This window comes from Formica exsecta, unplaced genomic scaffold (assembly GCF_003651465.1).
Source record: "Formica exsecta isolate Colony F162 unplaced genomic scaffold, ASM365146v1 scaffold80, whole genome shotgun sequence".
Classification (NCBI taxonomy): domain Eukaryota; kingdom Metazoa; phylum Arthropoda; class Insecta; order Hymenoptera; family Formicidae; genus Formica; species Formica exsecta.
In genome coordinates, this window is record NW_021853570.1 from 2,482,465 (window position 1) to 2,508,236 (window position 25,772).

The 25,772-nt window shown below is 36.9% G+C and overlaps 3 protein-coding genes across 3 annotated transcripts in view; 2 read left to right on the plus strand and 1 right to left on the minus strand.

Annotated features, from left to right (window-relative positions):
* Positions 1-4,719, plus strand: part of LOC115244219 (homeobox protein extradenticle) — a 59,552-nt gene extending 54,833 nt beyond the window's left edge. The window contains exon 9 of the mRNA XM_029821683.1: positions 1,708-4,719. Within this exon, the coding sequence (XP_029677543.1) occupies positions 1,708-1,722 (15 nt within the window). The 3' untranslated portion in view covers positions 1,723-4,719. The remainder of the gene's footprint in view (positions 1-1,707) is intronic.
* Positions 2,680-23,356, minus strand: LOC115244220. The gene is made up of 18 exons (XM_029821687.1): positions 23,033-23,356; positions 21,617-21,668; positions 17,815-21,152; positions 17,254-17,339; positions 16,947-17,172; positions 16,189-16,292; positions 15,952-16,102; positions 15,351-15,489; positions 15,004-15,268; positions 14,740-14,909; positions 14,076-14,660; positions 13,575-14,006; positions 13,232-13,264; positions 10,614-10,844; positions 9,853-10,234; positions 9,604-9,689; positions 8,175-8,261; positions 2,680-7,547 (listed from the first exon to the last, which is right to left on the minus strand). Exons 3-18 carry the CDS (start codon positions 21,138-21,140, stop codon positions 7,467-7,469), a joined length of 6,384 nt encoding a protein of 2,127 aa, XP_029677547.1. The 5' UTR covers positions 21,141-21,152; positions 21,617-21,668; positions 23,033-23,356; the 3' UTR covers positions 2,680-7,466.
* A 509-nt stretch (positions 23,357-23,865) lies between these two features.
* Positions 23,866-25,659, plus strand: LOC115244218 (vesicle-trafficking protein SEC22b). Its single transcript, XM_029821676.1, has 5 exons — positions 23,866-24,207; positions 24,437-24,546; positions 24,615-24,775; positions 24,845-24,991; positions 25,106-25,659. Exons 1-5 carry the CDS (start codon positions 24,133-24,135, stop codon positions 25,252-25,254), a joined length of 642 nt encoding a protein of 213 aa, XP_029677536.1. The 5' UTR covers positions 23,866-24,132; the 3' UTR covers positions 25,255-25,659.
* Positions 25,660-25,772: the final 113 nt, after the last annotated feature.

A 25,772-nucleotide genomic window follows, 5' to 3' on the forward strand; every position in this document is an offset into this window, starting at 1 on the left:
GAAAGAGCGTACACGAATCAGACATAAGGTATTTGCTACAAGCTAACAAAGGCACACTGTTTCTAAACCCCTTGAATTGAAAGCTGCCTGAATGGAAATTTTTAAGCTATTTTTAAATGACTTGATTCCTTATAAACTTGCAAAATTTTATCGAACAAGAACATCTTCGATCCTGTCGATTTAGAAGTTGTATCGTTTCTTTTTTTATATATTTTTTTTAAGATTATATTCTGTTTAAAATGTGAGCTTTCGAAACATTAATTTTAGAAACACTGTGACAAGAGCGGAAGTACATCGTATCCGCAGAACTCCTCTGTCATATTTCGAAATCACACGTATACACACACGACTCTTCTCTCCGTGCGACTTTACGTCTTAATGCCTTGTTACTCGTTTTCTCGATATGTTAACCCTTTTTATATATAATGCTGGCGAATGTCTCTTATATTGATTTACGATTTAAGCCCCGGACCCTTATATTTTAAGTTTAGCTTCAAAATCCCGTGCAATGATGATCTGACACACTGCGTTACGCCAAGAGGTTCAAACATGCTAAAGGAAATGAAAATTAATCGTCTCATTGCGATTGTGAATAGATCAGTAACAATTTGTTAACGAGAATTAAGTTAAGAGATCCATTTTTAATGGAGTTAATTAATTTTATACTTGTATATATATTATACAGCTTATATATACTTCAAAATTAGTATATATAATATTATTCTTTTACGTGTATCTCTGATATAGCGATAATGTTGAAAAATTCGTCTTGACGTCGTCCGGAGTTATGAACCTATTGGAGCAACTTTTAAATCGCTCGCATTCTCGATTACAGGAATGCGAAAATGCTGTTCGCGATTGCGTTAGAAAATTGATGTGCATGACCGTATTTGCGAGCGGACTCGAAAATACGAGCCGCTTTCCGTCTCTCCTTCTCGCCTTCCCTCCCACATATTTTTTTTTTCTAATTATGCTATCGAGCACGTAATCTCATTAAAATTTGTTTCCTCCGACACTTACTTCTCTTCGTCTTTGTTAATTTCATTACTCGACATACATCATACATAACACACACATACACAAACATACAGCATCGAATCCGACATTGGCAGCGATAACGAAAAGATAACCGATCAGCTGTCTCTCTATGACATCGACGGGCGATCCCTCGAGCGCAGCCGATCGATCGGATTCGAGCCACGAAACACATGATTGCGCCTGTCTATCCTTAGTTGGTCGTACGTACGTAGGTACATATGTATTGTGTATACGTATATATACATGTGTATAAAAAAAAATATATATATATATTCTATATACTTTTTTGCGCGTATCTGTATAACTCGCACGTCATTCTACGTGGCGAAAAAGAAGAGATCTGTTGTTATTAACGAATCGAGCAAAGGATTGCATTTTGAAGAAAAAAAAAAAAAAAAAAAAGAAAAAAGATATCCCTCGATCGGACGTGCGCGCGTGAATACGGTCGCTCAAAAATGTCTCTCGATAAGTCACAGCATTTATCTCTGGATAAACGAATCAATTTGTTTATTTAATTTATTATATAGATAACGACATTAGTTTCACGAGAATCAGATCGGAATGTTGTTATATTTCGACTGCGATTCCTTTTGCTAATCTTTTCGAACGATCTTTGTCATGCTACTGTGAATTTGCGCGCGTACACGGCCGAATGCTGTTTGCTTTCAGGAGCTGTCGCCTTGAAATCCTTAGGAGAAACGCAGGAAGAACGCATACTGACAAATTTAAAAAGAGAGATTGAGAGAGAGAGAGAGAGAGAGTGAGTGAGAAAAGAGAGAGAGAGAAAGAAAAAAAAACATAAAAAAATACGATAGAGACCGCATTGTTATCGCGATAACGCTCGCGCAATCCGATCACCTCACTATCTGTGATCCGAGGCCCGCCTTTGAACGGCGGGTAATACGAACTAAAAATCGATATTAAGCTATTAAGGTTACATAACGCGCTCGTGTCTGGAGGCACTCGTGTTTTCGCCCCTCAATCCTGCCAGGATTTATCCATCCGACGCTATTCAGATACCGCTCGCTCCATTCGCGTATCTGTCTTTACGGAAGCGAGGGGCTCCTCGAATAAAAATTTGGGAACGAGATATATCGAGCGCGTAAAAATTCGAAATTCTACATCGTATACTATTCGTATACAATGCGTTTTTTTGTTTGTCTTAATTTTTCGTTAATTATATTAATATCGAGAACGTCAACCGCGAAGAGCGAATCCTCCTCTCATCTCAGATTTTATGATAGCCGCATGTTGCAAATCTTGCCAGTAGCACTGAATTTTCGTATTTGTCAATTTTTTACGGCACAAAGAGCTGCGTTTTTTAAAACCGACGCGTAAAATGTTATAAACTTACGGCCTGCGAGAGGATCTTCTTCCACATCAATGTTCTCCGATGCAATTTTCTCCAAACATGCGATTCGTTTTGGCTTTGAAAAATCCACCGACACGAATGCTTCCAGCCATCGACGACAGTGTTTTCCCCCCCTTATCCCTCTGCGATCCATCAGGAGCAAAAAAAAATATATAGCAGAATGGTATGATATACATAAGAGACGCGTTGAGAGAAAAACAAGGTGCGAGAATGAGCGAGAAAGAAAGAGAGACAGAAGCAATGGTCCTGCGACACAACATTAATGTATACGATTTTTCAACACGAAAATATTATATATTGTAGCTATATATATATATATATATAGAAGTATATATAAAAGAGGATAGTATATAGGCAACCATAATGGCATAAGTGCATCATTGTAATGGCGATGGCAATTAGTGTATAACGAAGATTATTATTATTATTATTATTATTAATTTTTAGTTTATTCTTAATTATTATTATTGCCATTATTATTATTATTATTATCATTGATATTATGATTATTACTATTATTAGCGGTTCTCGCATTGTGATAATCGCATTGTAATTGTACCATTATGACGATGACAAGTATCGCTGCTCTTATTAAAGGGTTATTAAAGTTTATCATGTCGATTCGAGAGAGAGAGGAAGAAGAGATGTACTTTTCTTTTTTTTCAAACGTTCATACCTTATCGATCAAAGACCACGATGATTTTTTCACTTATTGTTTATTGATTGTAATAATGAATTGCAAACGAATCGTTTATTACCTAATACGTAGGTAAACGAGAAAAAAGGATATCCCATTCGCATTGTATAAACAAAGTCAAGACGAGAGTTATGAGTATCCTCCGAACAATTAGGTGGTTAAACTCTGTTGTTAAATAATATGTCGCGAGCGAATCGCTCGGCTAAAGATCGACTGCCGAATGCAATTTTCTCCACATTTATCTCGATTTGCTATTTGTACAATCTATTATCATGCCTACAAGTCTTATATCAAAATATTCAATTCAATTTTTCTTTTTGATTAATTCTGAGTGCAGCATATAATTTTCGTAACATAATTCCGAAGAGAATATATTTATTCGAATATCTCTATTTCTATTTTGTATTTTTTACGTATATATAAATAAAACGTATAAAGCGACAATATAAAACTGTTGATCGCGGATCGTAATCGATGTCGGATTAATTCGCGATTGCGTGATTATTGATTGATAACCGTCTATATAGCCGTAAGTAAATGGATTCTCATGATAATTGTTTAAAATTATAAACTACGATCTCTTGACGCGGCCACGCTATCTTTAGCCGAATCTTTCGCCGATCGTGCGACCAGTACAAGTGCGTTCCGGCACAGCTAGTATACGAGAAAAGCGCACCCGAGGTTCGCTGTGAGTGCGCCTCCGGGCGTCCCTTATAGGCTCTACCTAACATTTAATAAATGAAACGAGAACACAAAAGAAAAGGAAAAAAATTTAAAAAAAAAGAAGAAATACAGATCGATAATACGGACGCGCGATATGCGAGAAAGAGAGTGAGTGAGTGTGTGTGTGTGTGAGAGAGAGAGAGAGAGAAAGAGAAAGAGAGAGAGCGATGAGAAAGAAATAACGTTCAACGTATTTACGGATATATACACACACGCGGTATAAGATATTATTATATATTTATATCCTTCGCGCTCTTCTCCTCCCACGTCTCCCCCGGTCTCCTCCGTTTCTTCTCATCCTCTCCGTCATCCTTTTCTCCGATTTCTGCACGCGATAAGGGCGTAAGAAAAAAAGGGAATGGCAAAACATATAGAGATAATAAAAAACGGCCGGTGGGGGTCGAGTCGTTTGCTCGACGCTGCACGCTGATAAACACTGATTGTTAAAATGCATTTACGTTTTCTTTTTCGCCTCTCGGAGTGTCTCGTCGGTGTCACGGCGTTAACTGTCGTCGCTTATAAAAAGCCCTTCTCCTCTTTCCCCTCCCATTATCCCGTGTCATCTCATCCGCCTCCGTCTGTCCGACTCGACCAATTTGTCCCGATGATTGTGCGCCGCAGAAACGATAATATTTTTGGATTGATTTCTTCGTGTTGGTCAAGAAAACGAGCGCACACGCGCCTCTCTCTCTTTACGCCGGAGACGCGCGCGCGTTGTCTCGTCGCCGATTCCGTATACACACGTGTGATGATCTCAGAGTATAACGTCCGTGTGTGCGGGAGACGATCGTCGACGTTGTGGCCCGAAAGACGACAGTTGAGTATACCATAGAAATCATTGTATCGATTCGAAACATTATGATAAACTTAATAAAAGGATCGAAAATAATAGCACGATTATACATATTCATCCCTTTGTATCCCAATACATCCTAGTAGCTATTAAGAAATCGTCGCAACACACACACGCGCGTCTTGATTGATGTATTGATTTATTATAATATCAATAGTAATGTATATATGCATATATATATATATATATATTATATGTTACATCAAAGACGAATCGTGTCGTTCGTAAACCGGCCTATACATACATTACAGCTCGATTAATACTTCTGTTCAACTTTAACGCTAATCTTAAAATTCTCTTTCCTCGCCTAAGTCATTCCATCGTAATATATATCAATGTTCGAGCTCGGGCGGACCAATTATACTCGTTTTATGCTAATAATATTTCGCCGTAAAAAAGATGTGCAGCAGTACTGTTTCAACAAGGATGGCAAATACAAAGAAAAATAAAATAAGAAAGATTGAGTCTCACGTTTATACAATTGCACGTATATCTTTCCGCCCGTATTCTCGATTACATTAAATGTGTACAAAAATTAAAAGCGTGTGTAACACGCGTTGGCGCGTTTTGCTATGCAAATTTTCAACGAAAGTTACTCTTTAACCATATACTAGTGACAATATTAGTTGTAATAAATTGCCATTTATCACAAATAGAGCGGCTCTGGTTACTCTCCTTCATCTCGGCGAAAGCATAGCGTGTTTATTAAATTTCTGTCTCGGTATATAAAAAAAAAGCAAGCGAATTTTCTATATAAATATTTCTCCAATGTGACGATAGGACAAATTTATGAAATCTACATTTAGAATATATACAAATCTTAGGCTTCACGTATATACATATATAATTTACGAATAATATTTACGAATAATATTTACGAATAATAGTTACGACATTCTCAAATATTCATACGTAAGTGCATATATACATATATAGTATACATATATAGTATATACATATGCATACTTACGATACATTTAATACGCGTATGTCATAATTATAAAATGTATTACGAGTCATAATTTACAAAGATCTGTCAGTCTGTTCTAATTGTGATCAATGGCAAAAAAAAAAAAATCGGACATTTACGTGCTAGAAATATACTACTACCGAAGAATTCTGTCGAAAATTTTTCTTATTTCAAAATTTTAGGGGAAATTTAATAACAAGAAAAATCGCGGGGCGAGCCGAAAATGATATTTTCAATAAAACTATTTTAGAACCACATTCGCCGTGAACAATTCATGTGACAGTATTCATTAAGACAGGAAGAAGCGTACAATGATGATAACTCGAATCATGTAAGTAGAATTTCACTTGTGTAAATTTCATCCTGTTCATTGAAAATTGAATATTCTAAAATACTTAATTTTCAATAAAAAGGTTCCTAGCGTACACGGAAAAGCGTTAAAATCACTTATTTCTTGGCTAAGATGCTTTTCTCTTTACGCATCTCTCATCAAAGAGAGAGAGAGAGAGTTCTCACAACCTTCTAATATTATCGAATCCCTCGCGGAGATAGACACCAACGGATGTATTTTATAAATCTAACGCGAATGAAACACAATGGAAACGCGATACAAACGCTCTTCATCACTCTTCGCACTATCCACGTTGATGGCAGTTGCGGTATTATTGGTGTATCAATATTATATCATATAATATATAATCTGACATTTAATAACAGTATTTCTCTCTATTATACACACACTTCTCATAAACGCGACTCCCCTGCCCTTGCAATTGATAAAATTTTCATATTCCTAACATGTTTTATTCACTGGCGCTGCACACAATATTACCTTCTTCCTGATATATAAAATCAGACTTAGTATTACAACACATATACCGACGAGGCCGTATTGTAACCAATTCTGCAATTAAGCTACAATTATGTGCCATGCAATTCTCGCTCTTTATCTATCGTACACCTACAAGACACTCTTCAATGAAAAGGGCAATTGTTACTTAATTAAATCTGTGATTGCAAGTTATAGATAAAAACTTCTTTACATCTCACTCGCATAATTCAAACAGCACGCACAGAACTTGAAATTTTTTGCATGACATCGAATCCGATTGTAGGATGACAATACAAGCTAAGAGAGTATAATATATAATATAGCAATAATAATGGGAATGCACTCGCGCATTTCTACATAACATGATAATAACCTATTCGACGCGATAACGCAAATACAGCGATAATCATTCGATGGGAATGCGCGTTTCTAATTATACGCGGAAACCAGCAACTTCCAAATAAATTCGTTGCATGAAACATTCCGTGAAAATTTATCAAACAAAAGCACATTCTTTTTTTCAATTTAGAAGCGGGAAAACTTTTAATTTACAAATCGCAAAACGAATATTCAAGTTTTATTTATTTCTGCTATCTCTCCCATTGCACCATTGAGATTGTATATCGTTCTATTGTATGGAAATCTTATTTACTGAATATTTTCAAAGCAATTTTTTATTTGACACGATAAATATAACAATGAGACAAACTCGAACAAAATTTAATGTAAAAATTTATCTAGACAACGAAATGTACAGGACATCGTAAGAATGACGTCTTCTGAATTCTTATATTGTTTAAATATATATACTCTTTCTCGAAAGAGAACTGTGCACCGTGTGTATAGCATCACTCTAAAGAATGTACTATTGTTGTCGCGTTTTCTATACAGAAACAAATATATATCCACATTAAACATAACTGCGGGACGATAAGAAAAAATCTCCTAATTTTAATAACAAATTATTTGCATAAGCGAAGATTATCGTGGAGGATATCTGCTAGATGGTATGTTCTTCACCGAACGATCCTTCGTGTCACTCGGGTTGAACATCATTGGTCCCTAGAAATTATTATCAGCTTAAAGCACATAAAATTAGTTATACCGTGTAAAAAATTAATGTTACATAATATAATGCATTAGAGATGAAAGTAAGTCTTCTCTAATCGCTCCAAATTTTTGAAATTTCTCTTTTGGAATTATTACTTGTATTAGCTGTAACGTACATATGTAAGCAGTAAAGAAACATAATTTTTTTTTATTTATTCTGTTACTGGAAGTATGTAATTTCACATTTACAATTTTTACACAGCATAAAAAGGATATAACCTAAAGTAAAGAACAATCATATATGTCTTTAATATATCAGGAAAATAAAGGAAATTGATTGACAAGCAAACTTATTTTAAAACCTGAATTTGAACCCAACATCCTTCACCAAGCTCTCTCCCATGTCTCTACGATTATGATTAATGATCTTATGAGGATAGTGATTGACAGTGACTGATAAGCGTAAGCTAATATTTTAATAAAAGCATCATTGAGAGATATGATAAAAGTCTTATATTCGGCGCCACGAGCAAACTTATTAGTCCGAAAAGATCGTACTAGCTTAGCATTTTGCGGTAACAATTTTTAAAAAAAACGATTACCTTGAAAATGCAAAGAAAGTTAATGTCACTGGATTACCTTGTTCCGTTGAAGAAGCCGCGGATCCCTCATTGTGTAGCTCTGCACCTCTCGCGATAACGAGCTGGTCGAGCTCCAGCGAGAGAGCTATATACCATATAACAATGTTGTCTCACTAATAAATATTCGCCAAATCGCTGGGTGATTAGCTAAATCTTATCTTATATACCTTTGAACGATAATACCGATTTATACGCGATTATTTACATTGTATTTTTCCGTAACGTTTTAACGAACTAATAAAGCATCAAGGAAAGACTACTTTACAATGTAAAAGATATAATAAAAATCGGTATTATGTGACTTATATTTTCGTGTACTAAACGCGTAACGTTTGAGCAAATTAAAAAGAACACCTTTTCATGCTTCGATTGATGCAAATACACACAAATGATTAATGGAATATTTTATAAAAAATATACATAAAATTATTGACAGTCAGGTGTTACTCATATTCCTACTAACTTTCTGCTTGTTACATTATATAATAATAAAATTGGTAACATAAAATAATTTCACACATGCAAAGTGAATTAAAATCACACAAAGCGTTAACAATTAATTTCTATTGTCATGATGCAACATGGTTAAGGATCTTTTTACGCAAGAAAGCTTTATACACGAACGTTACATTTTCGCAAGCGGTGGGTAAGAAAGCGCGCGTGCGTGCCCAAAACACCAAATAATGATATGTAAAATTAATAAAATGAATGTCCTTACTATCGGCAATAATTATTATTTGGCTACATCATTCGGCTTCCCCGACTGCTTGCATAAAGAAACATAAAAAGAAGGGTAAGATTAAAACAGAGATACATGAAAGAAAGAATATCTGTAGCAACGTGGAGATCCAGTTAGGTATTACTGTCACTAAAATAGAAAGAGATAGAGAGTTGTGTGTATTTCAATTAACGCTATTAATCTTTTAGATCCTCTGTCTATTTAAATAAAAGGGACTTGCACAATGCTCTGGAGTAGTCTGTAATCCATAGGTTTAAATACCTCGTGAGAATCTACATAATTTATCTCCGTTAAGTATGTAATTGTACACAATAATTTTGAATAAATATACGATTAATTCAAAGAAATTGTGATGAAACTATTGAGAATATAATACAATGTATACAAAACGAAGGAGCGAATATAAGGTGTACAAATAATTCAATAAAACGACTGTAGAGGAAACGTTATGCAGAGGAAAATTATGTTAACATTACAGTTTCAAGACACGCTGAAAGAGAAAGCTGCATACCAGCAAACTGCAGCCATAACGTAGGGATAACGAAAGTATTGTGTGAGTTTAAGGGAGAGACATATATGTATATGTACGTGAGAAACTAACTGTTTAATTATATATTTCGATAATAGGTATGTGTATATTATAGTTCGGTATTCTTAAAATAAGTAGATTTGTATTGCGAGAACTTACTGCTTGCGGCGTATTCTCCACGACGTTTCCAGACGGTGGTGTTGCTGCCGGAGTCAAGAAATCCACTGGAGCGGTTGAATCGTTAACTGTCGCGATAAAGGCAACGTTTTACTTTCTAATAAATTTTCCTTTAATACTCAGTTATATATTTTTTCAGAGTTTTGAAGCATCTAATCTGCTGTAGCTCGAAGAACGAGAATTTCACGCGCCAACGAGATCAATGAGAATAATTAAAGCTCAGCGACTTACTTGGTGCGGGGATGAACAGCTGCGGGGACGAAGTAGCCATAGGTACGAGCGGAGATGTCATGGGGGTGAACGACGCCGTGCTAGGTGCTTTGAGTTTCCCCCTATCGGATTTCGTCACATCTATGGCACGGTAATTGGTACGCGCAACAATCCTGTTCTTTGATTTGTTGTTCATATTGCTATTAACGATGGGCAATTTCGAAATGGCATCCATCGCCGGCGCGTCCTCGCCGCTCGGCAGAGGCGGCTGCGAAGAAGCACCGCGTTCCATCGCTGGCGCACGGACGTCAGACGTCTTCGGCGGTAGTACCAACGCCGAGGCGCCGCCGACGCCACCCTCATCCTTATTCATCCACTTCTTAGCAACAGGGTCCCACACAATCTGCAATACAAAAGACAACAGGATCGATTATGAGAAAAGATCGAAACGAATGCCGTTCTATAAATAACACTTCTCTCTCTTCGTCATTTGTATATTCTCTCATTTGTTAGGAAAAAAAATCTAGCAAACAAAATTAGGGAAATGTTAATGATTATTAATAATTAGTCGCTACAGTTAACGATATATAGTTAGAAAGAAATCCTGCGTTATACTGGCCTGTTTATCGTCCGTTTTATAATCATTGTTGTAAGAGTAGCGCATTCTATTACCAAAAGTATCCGCGCAAGCCCTTAACGACATAAAACATAAAACCGTCCATCGTAACTTCTACCTAGTGAAATAAGAAGAGAAGGCGGGCACAATGATAATAGATTCTTACCGTTGGATTACTATCGTCCGGCAGTATCATTTGATTCTTCGGTTTCGGCGCGAGTTTACTAAACAAACCACCGAACCAGGAGCCACCGCTGTTGACAGGTTTCTTCTCGACTGTCTTCTTCATCTCCGTTGGGGATTTAGAGCTCGCTCGTGATGGGTCGAGCGCGTCCAATTCTTCCAACGGATCATATTGCTTCCCCGGTGTCATAGAGATTGCTGGCTGCACATTTGACTGAAATAAAATATACGATTGATCATCGTAAGCTTGTTCTAGCAAAGTTTATCATTAATTACTGTAACAATGCGAGTTCGCCTGTAACATATGCCATATTAAGTTTGAGAAACGCTCCACTCGAAATACTTTGAAACTAAAATATATGCGACTCACAAATATATTACAGTAAAAAAATGAAAAACTTTGCTTACCTAAGAAGTTTATCTATGATATCTCTATGATAACAATGATATTCGAAATACAGGAAATCGGATCCATAGAAAACAGAATGTCAAAATGTAAATAAATAGCATATAAAAGATATGTAATAGTTTTTAAAATGAGTAAAAGTTGCTTAATCTCATCAAGGAACAAATGATTTTGTTAAAATTGAAAATAGTCTTAGATTTTGGTAATACAGGCTTAACGATCAGACAATTTCTGATAATTTGCATGTTTTTAATTATTATAATAAATGTAAAATGTAGACAAATTATTATCTCTTAACTTACTATTTACATACGATATTTGATTATCTATAAAAATTTATCTAAGATATTTGAAACAGGCTAGTTCATATTCCATCTATATATATATATATATATCAATCTAATAATAAGTAGCAACATAATAACTTCGAAACAACATAATAATCATATAGATAATCATAATAAGATAATCATTAGATGTAATATGAATAGAATAGAAATGAATAAAAGAATGTTTGGAAGCGCATAAATGTAGATGAAAATGTGAAGAATTTGGAAATGGAAGAACGTAAAATACCAAAGCAAAAACATGATAATTCTATGTTCGTATACATTGCATACAATAAATAGAAGCAAGTAATTCTCTGCATCATTCTCTCCAAAATCGAAAATTGCTCCTAATTTTGAATTCTAAATTTTTCATTATTGATATATTGTTTAAGCATTTTTCACTCATTTTCAAATTTTTATATTACATGCCCTTTACATCTGAAAATTTCTTTTTAACACTCTGTATATGCGACTATATAACGAAGAATTATAATTTCAAGAAGTTCAAGGAAAAGTTCATTATGTGAGAAAACTTTATTATATATTTGTTGCCAACAGTAACAATATATCTATATACATTCAATAGCACTTAAAATAATGTTAAAATCCTGTAAAAGTACACATTACCATGTAATTAAAGCGATGAGAAAGTAATTTACACTTCTATTTGATTACACTATATGGATCTGCTCATCGTTAGAGTGTCTGAATATTTTTCACTTACTGACATTATTAAATTTAAATTTTTTGGACTAATATGTGAATTAATAACAATCATATATTTATTATAAATCTGTTGGTGATTTTTTCTTCCAGTTCCTATTTTATTATCTTATTAAATATTTATGCAGTATTACATTAAAAAAAAATTATAATATATTTAGACAAGAAAATCCAGAGATATGTGCGTGTGTGTGTGTGTGTATGTGTGTGTTAATATATAATTATGTTATAGTTGTATGTTATTTCTGTATTTAAAGTACACAAAGAAAAACGATTATATGAACTTATAAGATATTTTTAATCGAATTTCGTAGGAACATCAATGTCGTAAGTCAGAGACATATTTTTTTTAGCGGACGCATCTTTCGACAAACGATTATGGTTTCTGAATCTAAGCGGTAAATCGATTGGATATGTGCCACCAAAGACTAGTGGTTTATATTTAGATGAATCGGAGATATTCTGACCGATGCTGTCGTACGACCATGCGTCTACAGTGTCGCAAATAACGTCCTTCCTACGAATATGAGGAGCCACCCTCATAACTTTCTTCTCCTCGAAGTTACAATACTGTTTTAGAGTCTGTACTTCGCTGTTGAAAATTTCACGGCTCTTTTTCGCCCCGAAAGATAAATCTGATGTTACGAGAGACTCGAGTTGCATTTTGCTAAACTGAATATCTAAATCCGTGGTCTGTGACGACGCGGATAAGTTCTTTTCGTCCGGTTTGTCCAGATCTGTTTCTACTCTATCCTCTGATGGATTATTTTTCTTAATCTTACATTTTAGGAACACGGGTGATTGCGAGCACGGTGGTTTCAAAAATATAGGATCTGTGCGTTTCGCTTTTCTAATATCTTTTTGACAAATTTTGTCGTTTTGTAGAATTTTCGGATAGTTTGCAGTCAATTTAGGATATTTTTTGTTAACATTTTTAGATCTAATGCCAAGATTATCGCTGGATAGATCAAAGATTGTGGATTCTCTTTCGGAAGTAATATCGTTATCATTAAATGCAGAAGCGACATATGGATTTGATTTCACTGACACATTACGGCGACGTCGTAACAAACTAATACCGGCAACATCTGACGATCTTTTAAGATCGAGAATATTATTCGAGATAAATCCGTAATTACTTACTTCAGGGGTGGGCGTTTTGTCTTCCCTTTCCGTCTGTCGATGAGCAAGCATCAGGAAACAGGTGAAAAATGTTAATTGCAATGCTTCGAGATAAGAGGTACAAGAAATTATAAGTTAAATTGAAAATATACTTTTATCGACTTTCCTAATGAACAGATATTCATGAAAAAATGAAATCAGTGCAATGCTGGGACGATGTAGATGAATTATGAGAAAATATAAGCAAATATATATGCAAAAATATATGCAAATATGTGAGAAAAGAAATATACGATGAATGAATTTTTTTGGAATAAAAAAGTTTGAATAATAAGTTTCTCCCTTAATAATGCACTTAATGTACCTCAAAATTCCACTTATCCAGTTGTTGCGAGTTATTAATTTCAGTTTGATCGGCGTTCATGCTTGGCATAGACTGTTGCTGCCAATTAGACGGTATAGTCTCATTTCTTCCATAATTGTCTTGATAATATGACTGCTGACTCCAATCCTGTTGTTGCGGCTGTTGATGTTGAGTAGATTCGTCCATGTTTCTCATGTATTGCGCGTTCGGATCGTATGTATCTTGAATATTTGTAGGCAGAGATAGCGGCTGCCAGTTGGACTGCATTTCGTTGGTATTAACTTCCATCATTGATATAGGTCCGTCACCATATTCGGGTTGAATAGTATTCCATTGTTGTAGCGACGATGATTGCTGTTTTATCCCGTGAATTTTTTGATTTTCCACAATGGTATGGGAAGCGTACGTTTCTTTCTCGAAAGTCTCCTTGCCCTATAACAGAATTTTATTTAGTATCTAAAATATATCATTTTTATTGGAAAATGAACATATTACAATTACCTGATATTTTCCAATAATCTCCGCCAATTTATTGAGCCATATTAAGTTCGTAGCATCTTCAATAGCGTCCTTATAGATCGGATCGTGGTACTTGATTCGGTCACCCAGTATATAAACCGATTCAATGAAAGATTTCTTATATTTCAACGGATCGTTCGCGATATTCGTTGCAATCTGTTCGATATATAATAAAGCCTTTTCTATTAATCCACAGTCCACCATTTTCACGATTAGATCAAACTTGAATGTTTGAAGATCTACTAATGTGAAGCACGGATCACTAAGATTTCGAGCGTATTCATAGATCTCCGTTAGCATAATAGCTTCCATGGTAAGAAATTCAGAATACGGCTTGTTCTGATTCGCGCCGATTAACACTAGCTTAACTCCATTACCTCCGTAAGTACCAAAATCGATTTGCGCGAGAATGTAACAGAGATGTGCAGCATGGATATCTCCCTTCGCGAATAACGTATCTCCGAGAGTTGTTATTGACCGGCGATTAATCTCTGGATTGGTTGAAGTATTAGAGATAATCATAGCCAAATGAGGCCGCCAATCATCCCAACGTGGGTCTGCAACGCACTGTAGAAAAAGAAAACAAATAACTGATATTACGACAAATAATACGTGCATATATATCATATCAAAATAAGACTCTTACTGTGACTACAGCAGGTACGCGGCCAGAGTGTAACTGATATAAAGTCTGTAGAGGATCGTGTGGTGGTAGGCTGTTCGCAAAACGGGTCATTACAGAAGCGTAAGTGCGCTTATCTAGTTTACTAGCCAGGAAGAGAGCATGGCCCCAAAGTCCTTCGTTCATTGCATACTCTGTTACAGGTAAGTACAGAAAGAAGAAATTAGTTAACAACACATTTATAATATTGAACGATATACAAAGAAGACAAAAGTTCTACTTTTATACCTAATGCTTCTTGAATCCGCCCGTAAAGTAATGTATCTCTAAATTCGTCTGTTATTTGCTCCGTCGTTTTCCGCTGTTTGGTTTCAGGTTTCTCAGATAGCGCGGAAATATCCTGGGTACTTCCGTCGCTACCTGTCGCCCCAGATCGTTGCGATACTTGCGATTCTCTGCGCTTTACATCCTGAGACCTGAGTTTGCTCGTATCTTGAGGATAAGCATCCTTGTTACGTAGTAAAAGCCCGGCGATGTCAACGCCGACGACGTTCTGAACAGATTAAGCAAGATTAATGTATATTTAAGCAACTTTTTGTAAACTAAAGTTTTTAAAAATGATAAAAAATACTTACCCCGTTTTGTTGAATCAGCATAATCATCAATTCATACAATAAAATATATGAAGCACGATCGACCATTTCTTCATTCACCACTGCTTTTTTAATTTTATTTTCGCAATACTCGATGATAGTTTTCTTATGCGTTACGCCACTGCAATAAAAAGTTGTTATATTATGCACATTACTTTTATACGATATATATATATATATATATATATTATATTATATTTTCATACGATTATAACTTACTTAATTAAAGGTCCTGGATATGATCGTAAATCGCGTGTGATAGGATCATGTGAGAGCAAGTTATCTACACGAAAAATGTTCACCTTAGCCCTCTCACCATCAGCTGGATAGCTTGGATGAACATGCACCAAAGATCCAATCGAGAAGCATCCTGCGGATAAATTTTCAAACTGTCTTAAGAATATCAAAACAATAATTTCAAAAAATGTAATACAAATTTGATTTCAAGTTATATACCATATGCTCGCAATACTCGATGATAGTTTTCTTATGCGTTACGCCACTGCAATAGAAAGTTGTTATATTATGCACATTACTTTTATACAATATATATATATAATATTTTCATACAATTATAACTTACTTAATTAAAGGTCCTGGATATGATCGTAAATCGCGTGTGATAGGATCATGTGAGAGCAAGTTATCTACACGAAAAATGTTCACCTTAGCCCTCTCACCATCAGCTGGATAGCTTGGATGAACATGCACCAAAGATCCAATCGAGAAGCATCCTGCGGATAAATTTTCAAACTGTCTTAAGAATATCAAAACAATAATTTCAAAAAATGTAATACAAATTTGATTTCAAGTTATATACCATATGCATGAGACGTAGAATACTTGGTTGGAGTTAATCGAGCAGAAATGATTGTTGAATCCTCCAAATGCGTATCACCCAATGTTCTTTTATCACTAGTGTTCCTAAAATAAATATATATTATTTTTCTTTGAAGCAAAGAATTACGAATACACCTGATATTGCATGTAAAACTGATATTATATATATATATATAAACTATGAATATCAACGCATATAATCACAAACAAAATAAGCATGTTCCACCCAAAATTTACAGCGAGTTTAATGCAAATAAAATTACACACGAGTCTGTATATTTTTACTATGTTACACAAATTATTCTCCTTTGTCATACTAGATTACAACGATATATACTCGAATAATTAATCATGAATAAGTCTACATTTTATATATATCTAGCCAACTATATATGACTAAAGTATTACATAAAGATAAAGGAAGGGAAATAAAAAGAAAAGGGAAATCTGATTTTTCAATGCATCTAGCTTAAGACTTTTGAACCGAGAGGAGACTCTCGGTCTCACCTATTAAAATTGCGACAAGCTGTATTATGCTCCCGCACATTGCCGGTCCATCCGGAGTACCCAAAATGCGGAATATATAATGCCATGTTTGATGAGTGGAAACATGCACTTGGGATTGGAAAAAATCTGATATACAACGAATGTTATAAGAGAACCGTATTGAGATGAGTATTCGAAAATGTTAACTCTCTTTAAATCGCTTTTGGTTTAAAAACAAGTTTCAGAGCCCACCTGTCATCGCAGGAACTACGGCCGGAATGAACACTGGCTCTATCCTCTGGATAATTGCCAACACCTCTGGCAATATGCTGCTGCTGTTGCTGTTGGTGGCTGGTGTAATATTTGTGATACCACTCGGCATAAGCGGCAGGATTTGTTTGACGCAAATTCTCAAGATATGCGTAATAATTGTTACCATAAAGAGCACCATAATCATATCCACCATATCTTGCATTCGCTATTAATATATATTTAATGCTTATTTACATATATAAAAAGCACAATATTACATATCTTATTTTGAAATCGTAATACGTACCATTATATGCATAGTAAGGGTCCTTTGTACGTGCATAATATTCGCGATCCTTGTCATTATAGGAAGATCTACTTGAAGGCCTAGAACTGAAAGAAAAAATGAACTAATATCAAATAATAATCAGGGCACATAAAATGTTCCCAAAAAATAAGCCAAATTTTAGAAATTTTATTATTATAGTAATAAAATAGAAGAAGATATAATTATTATTCTTTTAAAATTACAAATTAAATTAAAAGTTGTATATTTTTTAGTGGAAAAATTCCTCAACTACCGAATAAATTATCAAATATATAAACATTGATTTTGCTTGTGGATAATAGCATGCTTAGTTCGAGAGCATATCATAAAAGTATACTATAGCACTACTATTCTTATCATTATTTGGAATCTAACTATATTTATTTTTGCTATGTAATATCTGAAAAATGTCAAATAATGTTCATATGTTTGATTTAGATTTCGAGAAGTTTTCTTCCATCGAAATAATTAATAGAATAAAATTAGATCGTTGATCTTAGGACGCTATATAAGAATTAACTAGGATTACATATAATTTACCTTCTTCCATAAAGATCATCGTAATAGTCTCTTCTGTATGAATCTCTAATATCGTAATCGTGATCGTATCTTCGTGGCCGTCTTCTCTCACGATCCACATAGTCTTTATCCCTAGGATCTCTGGAATACCGCGCGTCGTAATCTCTCGGATCTCTGTCCCGACGACGCGGATCTTCTCTCCTACGATCATCCTGCGGTCTCCTTCTGCCATCTCTCTCATCCAAGTCTTCTTTTCCTCTGACTCTTCTATCCATGTCTTCTCTAGCGTATCGATCCAGGTCATCGCGACTATGGTGTTTACGATCGTCATCCCGATATGGAATATCCCGTCGCTTAAAGTCATCGCGAGGAACGTTATATTGACGGTCATTATCGCCTGTGCGCCGACGATCGTAATAGTAATCGTCCTCGTACTCGCGATCGTGATCGTAATATGCATTCTTCCGGTCGTATTCGAATCGTCGGCGATCGGGACTGGTTTCCCGTCGTCTCTCCCTGCTTTCGTCCCGGCTTTCGCGAGAACCCGCGTCCTCCTCTTGATCCTCGTAGGAATCCCGACGATTCGGCAAAGCGGAAACGCCTTGACTCGTCTCGCTCTCGAGAGATGCGCCCACTGCCTCTTCGCGCTTGCTTCGCGTATCGCCGCTCGTCGGATCCTGCGGCATCGTTGGAGAAAGGATCATCTCCGGAAGAGAACCAGTAACTACTCTACCACCGGTCGTCGTCGTCGTCCTATCGTCGGGTATTAATTGCGTAACGTCGTTGGAAGACGCTCCGCCTGGTATCTGTCTGAGTTCCGCGTCCTGAGTCTGTCGTGCAACTTCGTCGGGTTCGTTGCCTCGGCCGAGTACTTCGCGAGTCTCGCTCGGTTCCATCATTATCTGTGGCTGCGGCTGATATCTCTCCTCGCCGGACGGATCGTTTCGCGACTGCTGCGGCGGAAGAGAACGCTCCCTGCCCGAAGGGTCATTCCGTCGTTCCAGTGTGTCCGAATCGCCTCGTAATAGCTGAGGAACGTTTCTCTCTTGACCTGGAAGGACATCGCGACGCTCTACTCTGTCGGATATATTCCTGATTTGTATACTTTGCTCTTGACCAGAAGGATCATTCCTCCTGGGATCGGAGAGGCGTTGCCCGGTCTGCACGTGATGCTCTTGACCCGTAGGATCGTTTCTACGTGGATCCATGGTGCTCGATTGTCCTGGTACTTCGCGCAGGAAAGGGATGTCGTTAGGCACTTCGTCGTTCTCGTCATCCTGAGTCGGTGGCGTCGGTTCATGTTCCTGATGTGAATCCGTTAACTCGCCAGTCTCCAAGAATGTGTTCCTGTCGTTCGAGGCAAACTCGTAGTTATCCGGCATCTGTTCCGTTTGCAGAGGCGGATGCGGCCGTATTTGCTGCTGCATCGACAGTACTTCAACGTTGCTCATCTCCTCTCTAAAGCCCCGTACATTCGTCACACCTTCTTTCGGACTCGCTTTTGGCCTAGGATCGTTATCCAACATCTCTTTGTTTATGGAATCCCGCGAGCCGTAAATATCGCGTTCTTGCAATGTCGTGGGCACGACGATTTCTACGTTTACAAAGTCGGACGTTTGTTGAATGTTTTCATAGTTCTCTACATTTTGGTCCGGAGCGCTTCTTTGTTTGGCGGGTGGACGTGAATGATCCTTCGCGTACCACGCGTTCTGCAGCGCGCTTTGATTGTACCATTGATCATATCCGCTTTGCGAGGTACTATCCGTCGTTTTAGTAACATTTTGATATGTATTCGGTATCGGATGATCTTGACTGACAGCTGGCTGGTTGTCGGCAGAATGAATGTTGTCCATGCTGCTTGGCGCATAATCCGGTGGCAACACGGGTATATTGTCAGGAACAGGATTACTACGACTTCCCACATTAAAATTAGCAACCGAGTGTTGAGCTTTTCCCTCCACGGAACTTGGATATATCTCCAACGATTCACCCGAATAATCTGTGGGCTTCCCCGATTTGTTTTCGAGATTAAGTTGACCAAAATTGCTGGATAATTCCTCTGTCACTGTAGGAACAAAAGCGCGATCATCGTTCTCGCCGAGAACACTTTTCGAAATATCAATTTTTGGCCCATTATCAATCGCCGAGTTCAAATTATGATTTCCGATCGATGGTTTAATGTCGCTCGCTTTCACAAGATTAAGAGATTCGTAAGATGAAGCTATCGTGACTTGTTTCTCATTCTCTTGCTGTTCATTATTGTTGGGCGTATGTACAATACTTTCTATAGTCGTAGGTACAGTCGTAGCTACTGGAGCGTAATTGAACGGTGCCGCCTGCATTTGCCATTCGTTTGTGGCAAGCCTAGCACCATTATTATCCTGCGACACGTTCTCCTTGAACGAATTATTATCTACCTGCTGCTGTAACCATTGATTTGGATGTACGGATTCGCTTTGCATATTAGAATATCTCCAATCGTGCGAGGCAGTCGTGATATTGCCCGATTGTGGCCAAGAACTAAATGTATCGTTTAAGTTATTCGTTTGTACTAGAGGCGGGGGCTGATGAGACACCGTGGCCTCGCAATTTTGATTGTGCCATTGATTCGACATGGTGTTGGGCTTATTACTCGTTTCGTTAATACTCTGCTGTCCATTAGACCAGTTGGTGGAATGTTTCTTGATTCCTTCGGAGGACGTGTTATACATTTGCGGCGGTTGCGCACACTGATTACCCATATTGTCGACTTGCTGCTGCATTTCCTTCGGCATATTTTGATCCTGCCAGTGGCCCAACATGTCAGTATGATTCTGCCAATTCTGTTGCGATTTGTTTTCTACACCATGAATTGTATAACCAAATGCATAATGTGGTGCTGCCTGCATTTGTTGCCATTCGTTTGCAGCAAACCTAGTACTATTATTATCGTGTGACATATTCTCCTTGAATGAATTGTTATCCACCTGCTGCTGTAACCGTTGATTTGGATGTACAGATTCGTTTTGTATGTTAGAATATCTCCAATTGGGCGAGGCAGTCGTGATATTTCCCGGTTGTGGCCAAGAACTAAATGTATCGTTCACATTATTCGTTTGTACTAGATGCGCGGACTGATGATGGGACATCGCGGCCTCGCAATTTTGATTATGCCATTGATCCGACACGGTATTGGGCTTATTACTCATTTCGCTGATACCCTGCTGTCCATTAGACCAATTAGTGGAATGTTTCTTATTGATTCCTTCGACAGGCACGTTATACATTTGTGGTGGTTGCGTACCCAGATTGTCAACATGCTGTTGCATCTCCTTTGGCATATTTTGATCTTGCCAATGGCTCAACATGTCGGTATGATTCTGTTAATTATGTTAATTTATTTTCTATACTATAATATATATATATACATATATAATCAAGCGAGAGGATTTATATAATTAATCATGTGATGGTGTAATGTATTTTTAGAATCCTTATCAAGCCAGACCTTCCAAGTCTTGAATAGATCACTCAGCTGCATATGGAATGCCTAATCAAAATATATGAATGCCCTTGTCAAGTACTTCAGAGATGCTAACAAATAATACCAAATTACACAAATTTTTTTCCACTGTATGTAAACAATAATCAAAATCAACAATAAAGATTCTCCACAACAAAGTTTTCAGAGAGATTAGCCACTGTCAACTTCGCACAATAACTACACAATAATTGGAACAAAGATGACATAGTAAATTTGTCGTTATATAATTAAATACACAATTAATAAATCCTTTCATTTGGTTATATAATTCATGGTATAAAAACAAGTTAATGTACTTACATTCGTACCATCTATAGGACAGTATGGTTTGTTTTACATTAATTTTTGAGACCTGTAAATTAAAAAATATATAAACTTACACATACACATAAGCACACATTTTTAATGAAGAGCCAATAAAGATAATAGAGCTGCATACAATATATAATAATATATTCTCATACAATTTCATTACGCAATTTAACAGCATTACATTTGCTTGTAGCATACAGTTAGCAAGTTAATTACAGTAAAAGTATATTTTCGGAGAATACAAAATTTTTCTAGATTCTGTTGACGGGCAAGAATCTACGCCAGCTAAAAAAAAATAATTATCAAAACATTTAATGAGCTAAATCCCAATTACGCATATCTATAGTTTTGAGAAATGCTTGTCACCGACGCTACTAACAATACATACACGGACTTGAATTATAAATGGGTCATAAGCCGCGAGTCTTTATACAATGCGAGGAAATTTTCGACACGAGAAAACTGTCGACGTGTTCCTGCGTCGGAAGTACCTTGCGCGTGTTGCGACATGTCTTCTAAACACGTAGAATGACTCTAGGTAGCACGGATATATATATGTACATACGGAGACGATAAGAGTTTCGTAAATTTCGATGAACGAGAAAGCGCCGCGATAAGAATTCGGCGCGATAAGAATTTATCACGCGTTTATACCTTACGATATCGCGTTAACGAGAGTTTGATGCGGTTAATTAAGCGAATAACGATGAGAACACGCTTCGTCGACGACCGTTGGACACCCCGATCACGTTTGGGGGACGCGGAAAAATCAGCCACGACCTAACGACGGCTACCAGCTGTGAAAGTCGGGCAACGGCGTTTCGACGCCGTTCGTTCACTCACCCTAAAAAAAAAATAATTATCAAAACATTTAATGAGAATAAATCCCAATTACGCATATCTATAGTTTTGAGAAATGCTTGTCACCGACGCTACTAACAATACATACACGGACTTGAATTATAAATGGGTCATAAGCCGCGAGTCTTTATACAATGCGAGGAAATTTTCGACACGAGAAAACTGTCGACGTGTTCCTGCGTCGGAAGTACCTTGCGCGTGTTGCGACATGTCTTCTAAACACGTAGAATGACTCTAGGTAGCACGGATATATATATGTACATACGGAGACGATAAGAGTTTCGTAAATTTCGATGAACGAGAAAGCGCCGCGATAAGAATTCGGCGCGATAAGAATTTATCACGCGTTTATACCTTACGATATCGCGTTAACGAGAGTTTGATGCGGTTAATTAAGCGAATAACGATGAGAACACGCTTCGTCGACGACCGTTGGACACCCCGATCACGTTTGGGGGACGCGGAAAAATCAGCCACGACCTAACGACGGCTACCAGCTGTGAAAGTCGGGCAACGGCATTTCGACGCCGTTCGTTCACTCACCCTAAACTATCCTCGCTTATACTGCGGTCTCCGCATGCCCGATATGCGCATTATTGTTCACCACCAACCCGGGGTTCCTTACGAGACGGCGGAACGAACGGGTCTCGTCTTCGTCTTCGTCGTCGTCGTCGTCGTCGTCGTCGATGGCCGCGCGCGGACCCAAATCTCACGAATACGCGGACATTTCAATGCATGCGCTGTACGCGAGGGAACGAGATAGTTGGACGGGACGAAAGAGAGAGAGATAGATGGGCAAGCACGTCACGAAACTTTTTTTCCGTCCTCTACACCTCCGAGCTGCGTGACTTTCCACGCGAGCGAAACCGTAGACGCGAGCGCGCTACCCACGCACCGTCAAAAGTCGAAGTGCGTTCAAGAATTCTATCCGTGGAGTAGAGTAACCTTTAATTGACCAATCAGAAGCGAGGACTTCTGTGTCCTGATTGGTCGATTCAATGGTAGTCTATCCGACGAGAAGAATTTTTAAACGCACCCTCGAGCGGGCTTCGAATCGATCGTGAGATGGCGCGATGACGTTTGAACCGATTCAAACGCAGGAACGAGTATGTCAAAGGACGATGGCCAAATATCGCGGACTCCTGGAGATCGCGCGTGACATTCACGTGTCAATCGGTACGCGATGATCCGATAACTTTAATACATGTCGATAATCGTTCCTTCGCGCGATCCAGAAAACGGGTCCAAACGTCTTGAGATCGCGACAGGTCGACGAGTTTCCCGCCACGAGCGGACACGTATGCACCTTTCGAAAGTGCATTCACTGTCCGATTCAAGGTTTGAAAAATAATATGCAAGCAAGCAAAGCGTTTTCCTTCTTTCGTTTTATTTTATTTCGGGTCAAATAAGAATGATCGTCATCGAACGAGGGGATTGCCGATTTCCCGTCCGATGGAAATTTGCACGGGGATCGATCGACCGATCGACTGACGTGGTACGTCGAGAGTGGACGAGAATCCGGCCACATCGGCGATTAGTTTCGCGCGAATGGCCTGTGGAGGTCGCAGAATTGTGCGACGAATTGTAATAAAAATTTTTTCTCTGCCGTCTCGTACGAAAATCGGTGATAAAATCTTGACAAGATGGTCTTGTTTACGATAATCGCGAGGGTAGCAGACGGCCTGCCGCTGGCGGCCACCATGCAGGATAACGAACAGGTTAGAAATATGTTATGATGAAATGTCATTTCACTCCGAGATTTCGCACTTTGACTCCGCGGTCAATTCTCATTAAGGAGAGCGTAATTGCGTACATAAAAGTTTCTCTTTATTCATGAAGCCTTTAAATTTATTTCGACGCGAGCGAACAAAAACTCGGAGCAAAAATCTGTTTCTCTTGAATAAACTTAATTGATTGAACAATTTTTTTTTTTTTTTTTTGTTATAGGATGGTAAAAATATTGTAGAGTATCAGAACCAAGCAAAGATGTTGTTTAGAAAACTAGGTCCACAGTCTCCTACAAGATGCACTCTAGAAACTGGACCTTATCTTTTCCAGTGAGCGATGATTATTGATAGTATATTATTGATTTATATATGTTTTACATCGTGCAATTCGTTTACAGTTATTTAATTGAAAATGAAGTATGTTATTTGGTATTATGCGAAAGAAATTACAGTACACGTATAGCATATAATTATCTGGAAGATATTGCGCAAGAATTTCATGTTCAATATGGTAAACGTGTAAATACAGTAACTAGGCCTTATACCTTCATTGAATTTGGTATGTTGTAATAGACAATATGTTATTGAATATAGCGCTACTGCATACTTTATTTTATTTATTCTTCAGATACATATATCCAGAAAGCTAAGAAGATTTTCTCAGACAGTAGATCACGTAGGAATTTGAATACCCTTAACAGCCAATTACAAGATGTGCAAAGAATCATGGTACAAAATATTGATGATGTTTTACAAAGGGGTACCGTACTCTCAGGTAATATTCTACATTTATATTAAATTTATTTTATTTTATGCTCTGAGATTAAAAATATGAATGTAAGTATTTATGTGCATTTTATATAATATCATTAATTATATACTTATACAGAATTGGATACAAAGACACAAAATCTATCCATGCTGTCGCAAAAGTATAAAAAAGACGCGAAACATCTAAATAGCAAATCAATGTATGTGAAAGCTGTTGCTGGCCTTGTTGCATTTTTGGTATTCCTGTTGTATTTCTTTATTCTCTAGTTAAACAATACAGACAAAAGATTGTTTTAGAATATTTATCAAAGATATTTCATTTCCAAGGACAGAAAAATTTTGCTCATCTCATCCATAATTATACAATATTTATGACTAATATCCGTTTATACTTATAAAAAAGAAAAAAGTTAAACTGAAAGTCTCGGAAATGTAACTGTACCAATGTATCTAAAGTAATTTATATCAAAATTATGTTTATAAAAGTATAATAGAGTAAATTATGTTTAAAGTATATAATTATAAAATATTCAATTTTTTAACACTGCGCAATGACAAAAACAAAATTAATAAATTTTGTCATAATGTATAAATGAATAGATATATAGAATTTTTACTACATCATATTTCTGTTCGAGAGTCTCGTTTTAATAATCTTATAAAAAAAAAAAACAAGATGATATATGCGATTATTTTTAAGATATATAATATTTTTGTAATATACTTTTTTCTCTTTAGTTTGTTTAAAGTAATATTATATTGCCTCTAAATTATTGACTTTGATA